The sequence below is a fragment of the Rhipicephalus microplus genome, chromosome 1 (genome assembly GCF_043290135.1).
Source record: "Rhipicephalus microplus isolate Deutch F79 chromosome 1, USDA_Rmic, whole genome shotgun sequence".
NCBI classification, from domain to species: Eukaryota; Metazoa; Arthropoda; class Arachnida; order Ixodida; family Ixodidae; genus Rhipicephalus; species Rhipicephalus microplus.
The window spans coordinates 222,189,268-222,199,035 of record NC_134700.1 but is presented as its reverse complement, the minus strand read 5'-3'; the positions used below and the strand labels follow the sequence as shown (position 1 = coordinate 222,199,035).

The following is a 9,768-nucleotide window of genomic DNA, read 5'->3' as shown; positions in this document are numbered from 1 at the left end:
TTTCTTAGTGCACCATAGTTTGTCACTAAAGCGTATATAAATAAATAAATATATATATATATATATATATATATATATATATATATATATATATATATATATATATATATATATATATATATATATATATATATATATATATATATATATATATATATATATATATATATATATATATATATATATATATATATATATATATATATATATATATAGGACCTCTACATGTCGTGTCATACTTTGTAGTCAAAGTCAGAACGTTTATTACCATGTTGCCATTTATTGGAAGTGAAGGAGGCTCATGATGGAGAATATTAACAGTGATATCAGGCATTTTACGTCCCAAAACCACGATGCGATTAGCAGGGACCTACAGTGGAGATTTCCGGAAATTTTGACCTTGTGTTCTTAAACGGGCGCTGACATATACCTTTGCGATTGATTACGTGAATTAATAGTCCTTTCACCTACCTGCAGAGGAATGAAGTAGCCTTTTATTTCGAACGTCATCGCAGTGGGGAAAAAAGAAAGAAAAGAAAAAAACTACAAGACTCAGTGATGTTCCACATCTTTATTGTGAATATCACAGAACATTTGTCAACGAATGAATTTATGCTTCTTGTGCGTGAAAGGATGTTTTTTTTTTTAAGGTTCGACAGCATGTAGGCCCTCATATATATCTACAAATATGTCATTACTATGCTCGTCAAGCACTGATGAGTGATCGCCACATGAACATTTGTGGATCACAATACGGCGAACGCGCGAAACAACAGAAGAGAGCACAAGATTAGGAAGAAATCTTTAGAAAATGCCTTCACATCGAAACGCTGTTCGTGTGATCTGCCACGAAGGACAAACACGTGGTGCACATGCTCGCGGATTATGTCTCTCAAAGATGGCCTACAGGCCGTCAAAGTTCGAAGGCGAAAACAAAATGTTCACACAATTGATTCAGCAAGCAAGGCACCTTATTACAAGAAACATATGCCCAACAATCTCTGCATCCAACTATCGCGCATGAATACATGTCATCCACTATGCCCACCAACTTCCACGCAGAAAAATGCTTGCATAACCATACGCAAGTTGTGGTTTCGAGTTTATTTTGTTATATGTGATTAATTAGCATATTTGATTTTGTTAGTATTACGCAAATGTAGTTCCGAATGATATTGCGGGATCGTTGGGTACAGAGATTATTCAGAGATGCGGATACATATTTTTATTAATAAGGCATAACCTTCTAAGGCAAGTCTTGAAGTCTTGAAAAGGGTCGAGACAGATCCAAGCGCGTGAAACTCAAAATGCTGATATCACAGCTGGCGTATTTTGATAACTGCGTGCATTCAAGGCGTCGTAAGTCGTGTGGCAGTCACAAATGCTATCAAGGGCTGCAGAATCGCTTAGTTAAGAAGGCTGGGAGCTATGACGTGTCACGTGGCATTTACTCGCTCGTGAAAATTGTGTACTTTGCGCCACACCAACGATAGCGATGGCACCGGAAACTCTGAGGCAGTTTCGCAGCGCCAACGCTATTCGGTTAAACGGACCCTAAATGTGAACCATGCACTAAATGAGTTTAGAACAAAACATTATTCGCTCAAGAATTGTATCTTTATTCATTGCGCAATTAAAGATTGGTTATAACGAAAAAAAAATGGACGGTCGAAGTGCCAATCTTAAATTTAGCACTTAAAAGCTTAGCCCCCTACACGTCGCCGTGACGTCACACATTTCGGATATCTTTCGTCAAAATACGGCCATAATGGCTGAATAAATTTTCTTAAAACTCGCCATACTAATTTCCCAGTTTCCTAAGAACACGGTACTATTCGTTTTCCCCCCTAAAGGAACATGTGAACCTTAGAAATCGACGCCGTCGAAATTGGTGACGTCACTGCGAGTTGGACGCGGGAACCTCCGAGAGGCGTCGCCACGTGAGTTCTCCTTTTGCTAATTTTCTGTTTTACCTTGCGTGTTATCGCCGTCTTTCAGTATTGCGAACGGCTAATTCACTAAGACCGGATAAACCGCTTTTTTTTTTTCGTTTAATGTCCCTTTAATGCGACGTTGCACTACCTCAATGATCACCAGAATCGCACTCATTTAAATGCGGTTACCGTTCGAGAACGCATAGAAGAGCAAGAAAGAGAGAGAGAGAGAGTTGCCGTCGTCGCAAACGTGCCATCGTCACGTTTGCGACGATGGCAACTATCTTGCCCCTCGATTGCGCTAATATATTCAAATATAGGTACGCGCTAAGCGTGCGAAGGTTGTTGCCCTAACACTCATCTATAGCTTTCAGAGTTGCGGATCAGCGCAGCTGGTGAAGTGCGTCATCGTGCACATTTCTTATTTGTGAAGTTCCCCTGGCAGGAGTGTTGAATCACCTGTTATACTTCGACTTGGCAGTATATACACGTGAGCTAAACACTTCTAAATCGCGTTCATCTATCGCGCCCTTAAGCTACGTGACGGAACTTAATGTTTCATTTTTCTCCCGAGCAAGAAGTATACAGAGCTGAAAAAAAGGTCAACAAAAAAAAAAAACGCGAAGGAATCTAGGTGAATTGCCGGACGGCAGTCGAAGACCAGCCTAAAAATCAAGCACGTTTCCAAGCACTTGTACCTATAGTGCCATACGCTGATAAAACACGTGGACGCACGGCTACTGAAGCATTTTTTTTCCTCCCGTAGTGGAATGCGACCCTGATGGGCTCAGATGCGTCACCCGAGAGGGCGGCAGAGTTAAAAAAGTCGAAGCCCGATCACGGTAGTGAACATTCCATTTTGTGTTATTCCTAAAGCATGTGCGCGATATCACACACAAAAAAGAAAATACTGCGAGGAAGGGAAATCAAAAGCTTGCGTTAACAACAACAACAAAAAACACATGCCATTGACCTGGAGGAAAATTAGAACACGTTGTTTTTGTTTATTCCTGCACACAAAAAGCAAATCTGTAGAGCGGGACGGAGGGCTGCTTCTGTAAAGATTACTTATATAGTAAAACTCATTGAGTAGTTACCTATAGTATAGTTCTCTACAGCGGGTACGTTGGACTTTATGTATTTCAAACCGGGTACTCAGCTGTGGTTCTATATACTTGAAGGGCTTGAATATATCAATGGTTACATTGCACGAGCATTGGTATTATCAGGTGTGAGAGATATCACACACACAAAAAGGCCCATATTGGTTTATTGCTCGCCGATGCTACATTAGCAGTAGAGTGTAAGCGGAGGTATACATTACTGAACACTTCCATAATGCATTTGGTAGCCTGTTCTACAGTATTATCATTACTATAATATAAAAGAAATGCATATACTTATCGTACACACGCCGCTGTCATAAAGATGCCTCCTGATAAAAGCGACAAACTTTAAGCGATAAACATTAAGCGTTACCTTTCGATGTGAAAACGAAAATGATAAAAAGTCATGGTAAGGAGGAGTGCATTGACGTTTGCTTCAACAGAGAAATAAGTGCTATCTGCGCCTAACACCTGAACAATACCGACTTTGCAGCAACGTCCCATCATTGCGCAATCTTGAAAAAGAGCAGTTTTCCACGCTCTACTCTTCGTTAAAAACAGAAAGTAAGTATTTCGTCACTCGTTGTATTTAAAGAAACATAATCGCGTGGTTCGCCAAACTCTACAGAGAGAGCGCCGAACGTCGTAAAAAAACAATGAAAAAATGGCGAAAGTAAGAGAAGCCCTTGTAAGCAACTAAATTTCACCGAGCGAACAGACACGAGAGATGTGTGTGATGCGACTCAAATCGCGCGCACCGATCCCAACAAGCCACGCACATCGCTTCAGCACCGACCGGCTTCATTGGGGGCCACACGACCCTAGCTGGTTCAAATCTTCACGATCCACCTCCAGAAGAGAATCTCAAAAGCTCGCGACTTAAATAGACGCAAACTAAAGAGCACCAAAGAGCGCAAGCGAACTGCACACACTGCAGTGCGCGCTTGTTTCACACATTTCATTTTTGTAATACGCGAGCGAAATAACAAAATAATAAAAAAAAGGAACACATGCGACAAAACGAAACAAACTCGTAACGACAAATGCGGGAGACTTTTGTTGTACAGGAACGAAATGGCGTATGGCACAATGAAAGAAACAAAACAAAACAAACAAAAAGTTCCCACGAAAGCAAGTTTTCGTTAAAAGCGAAGGTGTTATACACCATTCCACTCGGCATTATAGTATACATATATGCCAGCTGCATATACGCAACGAGGTCCTCCCGTGGACTCCAATTCGTTACATATTACACAGGCGGTAAACACCGAGCATGAGATGTGGGCACAATTACAAAATGCAACAGTCGGGCTCACAGGGAACTTTCTCGCTAATAACACGTACGGTATACGTATACGCGCGGCAGAGATCAAGCGTTTCGAAGATGCACGGAGCGCAGCGAGCAGATATACAACGGCTGCAACTTTCATTTCCGAAGCGACAAGGCCTTTAACGAGCAACCTGCTCAGTGCAAAAGCGAGAGAATTTCACGATTTTCTCAATCTATAGCATCACAAAATACTAGCGACACACATAGTAGGCATGCACGCGTTCATGAAGGCGATCATGTTCACCATATATTATACAATGCGTCATTTTCTAGCTAAGTCATGAACGTTATGCGTCAATAAATTGACGCTTAGCTGCACGTGATTGGACCGAATCGCGACGGGTGGGTGACCGAAAGAACGGCGTAGATGACAGAAAACCCGACAGATTTCTACGTTTCGTGGGCTGTTAATAATATCTTATTTGAAATTATCGCTACCGACATGCTCAGGGAGGCCCAATCAAAAGTATGGGATAGCTTTTTTGGATGTATGACTTTTATAGTTCTAACTTCCTCACTGCATGAATAACAATTCTGATTCTGAAAGAATAACGAAATTTACTAGAAGTTTCTTATATTCTGTGTAGTATACTCTAGAATTCTATTTATACGTCATATGGGCACACATACCTTCAAGTTACTTGGGACTTCACAAACTGCTACAGTAACGAATTTCCCCTTGTTAGGAGGGTATTTTCACGGGCTTCAACAAAATTGATTTAATATCGAGTGGCGTAAACGCCCCTGTAGGTTTATCTCATAGCAGAGCTATACTATCATAAAGTCCAGCATCACCGTTCTTCGCGTAATTGAAGGGGGGGGGGGGAAGGGGCTGGGGGTCGCGTTGTTCCTCAACAATTATCTCACCGAGCAAAATGGAGGCTCTTCTTATTTGAAGACCTATTGCAACGGGTGCATTCCACAGACATTCCAGTATATACGTGAAAAAAAAAGTTTCACGGGTAGTTTTAAAAGTGTCAAATATGCAGCAATATACAAAACGTGCTAACCGTTAAAAATATGTCAATGCATCCCACGAACTCACGCACATGCTTTTTTGGCAAAAAGAGGAGTTTACACACGAAAGCGAAACAAAGGAAAATGTTGCCGTACGCCTCTTTTCTGAGAGAACAAGCGATATTGTCGCGACACGCGTGAATAAGAGGGAAGCCAAGCGGGATCAGGATTCACAGCCAGTTTCGAAGGGCACGATATCTACATATCCTCCTAAGACCTTTAGACAACACAATTCACGCTGAACGCCCAGGCCAGCCGACTTAAGTATTACTTAGTTTTCGAGCCGGTTACTAATACCACCAGGTCGGATGTTGTTGCCGTAAAAATGTTCCGCGTGAATAACACCAGGCGGACGCTAGCCGTACATTTGTTTGGCAGAAACAAAATGACCGTGTCATCATGTTCGCTATAGCGAAAACGGTTTTCATATGCCTATCGATTTCATTTGCGCCCGCGTGTTGATGATGTCCATTCTAGATATTTACGTGACGTAGCACTATGCTCGAAATGTACTTCACAGGATATTTTCATCTTGGATGATGCGCCATGCAGCCTACACTCTAGCACACTATAATATGCAAAGGAAAGAAAAGAACAGAAAGGCAGAAGGCAGGGAGGTTAATCATGAGAAAGAATTTGGTAGGTAAGCAAATAATCTGGATGTATTAGGAATATAAATGTGAGAAAGAGGGGGAGGGGAGGAGGAGACGTGAGGACGTTTGCACAGGCGATATTAATTTCCTCAGGAAGCGCTAAAAGAGAGCAAATGGGCCTAGTAAGCCCATGTCAGTTTTTTTTTTTCTCGTCTATATTGCTGGCGCCGAGAGATGGCGTCACATACAGTTGTCGCCAATGGGGTGGAGTAAGTTTCGTAAGTAAAAAGAGCGAGGACATTCATGAGTGTCGGTGATTAACTAGCTAAGAGCAGTGTGAATACAGATGGAAATAAACTTCCATCCCCCTGCAAGGAAGTTTCGATAAAGATAAAAAACAATTTCCGCGCACACTCGCGGCGAAACCGATACCGGGGCGTCGCCGCCGAACGCACGATGCACTGCCACTCGAATTCACATCTGTTCATCTCCGCAAGAAGGTAGCACGATCATTTACATCACTTTTTGAATGTCCTACTAAGGGTGGCATCATCTCCCGATAAGCTGCATCCTCATTACTGCGCAAAATTTTGAGCCGATGTTCGATAACGTACCCTTACGGCAAAGACAATGCCGGACAGAAAACTGCCGCCGTACATGTACGGCAAAAACACTCGAAGGGCTAAGCGTATTTCAGAAAACTTTGAGGACTCGAGCAAACGTCTGTACGGTGTGCAAAATGTCTCAAGAGGATATTATTTGTCACAGCTGGAAAAAGCAATGCAGTAGAGGTGACACTTCGACATCGATCGTCTGTTTACACACACACTTTCTGGCTACCGCTATAAAGCGCTCATCACCGGCTACATATTTACAATACATAACACGTAAGTTGGAAGCCTTAGAAGCTCACTAAGCACAAGACTCGAAGACGCAAACATGGTCGAACGCGCATGAATCTTGCAAAATGCGAACGACAATTTTCGTTATCATGGACAATTCACAGAATATATATATAACCAGAATGCTCGTACAACGCGCCGATATTTGTATGGGACACACAAGAAACAGTAGCAATGCATTCAGTTTTCGGGCAAGAAACGCAGTTAATGTCACGTGTTTGTCCTGTGCTTGTACCTCGAGCAAGCTGTGTCCAGCTCACTGATTTCAAAAGGTAGAAGCCCCGTGGCGGTGAAATTACTTTATCAAAACAGTGCCCGCGATTATGAAAAAACAAAATACAATGACGCATACACGCAACGAGAAACATCTTTGGAGCAGCTCTCGAAAACCAGGTATAACACACATCGCGTGCACACAAACGAAAACAGATCTTGTTCGCACAGTCGATCAATGGCACGAGAGTAAACCACTAACGTAAATTCATGTATAAGAAAAAAAAAGTATGCCTAAAAATGTACGATCGCACATCCACGAGCACGAATCGTGACGTGTATACTTTCATTAAATAGATCACTTTGTGAAGATAAAAAAATCCGAAAAGAAAAGTGCCCACTAGGGCTAAACCACTCGGACACCACTCAGTCATCCTCATTCATCGCGCACGCACACGACATGACGTCAACAGCACTTGGAAAGCGTGATGGGAAGTCGCCCTATATAATAATCTTAGACTACATGGATTCGTATCACGGTGCCTCCGCGTACACGAACTGTCTGGCCGGGAAAATGATGGAAACCGCGTAAGTATATATGCGTCATACCAACTCGACGTCTAGACCTTTCAACAGCTGCATGCCCACTTTCACATGTGAAGCACTTGGTTGAACGTAAGCCCTGACGCCTGCAGACCACCTTGCCCCAATTCTTTTGCTGGCATTTTGAACTACGAAACTAAGGGTCATACGACATGTCCCTCTCCTTTTTTTTTTTTTTCGAGAAGGAACTCGGGTGCTTTGATACCGAATATAACCGTTTCGACGGCTGTTATATCACTGGGTGAACGCTTGGCCATGGGGGCTTGTCGGAGCGGTCTTCAGATGTGGAAGGCCTCAGCAGCATGCTCTGGAACAGAGGACACTGGCAAAAGACACCCCGCGCAGGCGACACAGCCAACAGAAAGCAACACGGTCCGGCATTGTCCATGGGACGGAACTATCGCGATGGTAAATGTAACGTCTCTTTGTACTACACAGCCTTCCGCGCACGCTGCTGCGGTGGCGGAAGTTGGGGGCCCCCTTGGAGGCAGACCGGGGACGGAGATCCTGGCCACCTATCGCGCGGCGCCTCAGTAGCATCCACAGCGGTCGACGATCATGCCGGGCAGCACGCCGTAAACGATGTTGTGGTTGTCGTCGAAGTACAGCATCGAGATGGCGGAGATCTTGCGCGGCGCGCAGCAGGGTCCCGGCGAGCCGGACAGGTTGACCTGCTGCACGACGTGCGTGTGCGGGTACTTCTGCATGAACACGTAGGGGCACTCGCCGCTGCAGTAGTTGGCCTCGTACCGCTTGGGCGCGATGATCCAGTCCCAACCGAACTCCTCGAAGTCCACCGTGAGCGGGTAGCGGCAGCAGCGCTCCTCGCTCGAGTTCTCCTGGCAGTTGAGGCCCACCATGCGCCGCGTCCGGCTGCGGCCGTTCTTGTCCACCATCACCACCAGAAAGGGCCTCTGCGAGAACGCCACGAGCTCGTTAGGAGTCGGCGTGCACATAGGGCGCACAGGGACGGCGCCAGGACGTCGCTACTGCCCCTTTTTGACGCATTAGAGAGGGGGAAGTGAAAAAAGAGAGGAGGGGCCTGCACCCTTTTGAACAAGAGTTCCGAAGTGGTAGACCATTAGAAGCAATTATCCGCAAGATGTCACAAGAGCAAAATTAGTCATAAAGGAACGTGTCTTAATCGTGTCCTTCTGTTCATGTGTCGAGTTCGCGTGGCAACCATTGCTTCCAATGCCCCTTTGTATCCTCTCCTGGTCCGCGCCTCAGAATCTGGGGGGGGGGGGGGGGTATTTTTAATGAGTGGGCGGCTGCCCCACCCTCCTTTCTCCGCCTCACGTGGTCCTTCCTGGCACCAACCCTGGGGGCAAGTCTGCCGTCAGAGCAAGCTGAAAAAGCTAAGCAGCGGTCAGACCAAGCCTGCATGGCGTCAGCGAGCTTGTCGATAGACAAGCTTAAAAGAGCTATATATTTGGACACATGCTACAGGGCTAATATTACATAATATTACAATGCAAAATACATATATTTTTGGCACAATAATGCGCGACCGTAATTTTTCTGGAGACACCATACAAGGTCGTTTTGTTCTTGATTTTTTGGGGGGGGGCGAGGGTGATTGATTGATTGGTGGAGTTTAACGTCCCAAAACCAGCATATGATTATGAGAGACGCCGTGGTGAAGGGCTCCAGAAATTTCGACCACCTGGGGTTCCTTAACGTGCCCCCAAATCTGAGCACACAGGCCTACAGCATTTTCACCTCCATCGAAAATGCAGCCGCTGCAGCCGGGATTCAATACCGCGACCTGCGGGTCAGCAGCTGAGTATATACCTTAGCCACTAGACCACCCCGGCGGGGCGGGCGAGGGTGTGGAGGGGCATCACAAATACAATGCTGCCCCAATACACATTTTTGTATGTTATACATATTCAAACGTGTACGCAGCTGCATAGAGAGAACGGCACATGTTGTGAAGCAATTCACACAGGGAAAGGCGAGCATGCATTTCGCGAGACATCCCCGAGGCCGTGTGCACATGCATGCACGACTGCTCGCCCTCGGTCTCGTTCAAGGAGGTTTTTTAAGCCCCCTTGGTCTCGTTTGCCT

The 9,768-nt window shown here is 44.8% G+C and overlaps 1 protein-coding gene across 1 annotated transcript in view; it reads right to left on the bottom strand.

Annotated features, from left to right (window-relative positions):
- Positions 1 to 556: 556 nt before the first annotated feature.
- LOC119166876 (growth/differentiation factor 11) overlaps positions 557 to 9,768 on the bottom strand; it is a 78,402-nt gene continuing 69,190 nt past the window's right edge. The window contains exon 4 of the mRNA XM_075891428.1: positions 557 to 8,612. Coding sequence (XP_075747543.1) covers positions 8,229 to 8,612 — 384 coding nt within the window. The 3' untranslated portion in view covers positions 557 to 8,228. The remainder of the gene's footprint in view (positions 8,613 to 9,768) is intronic.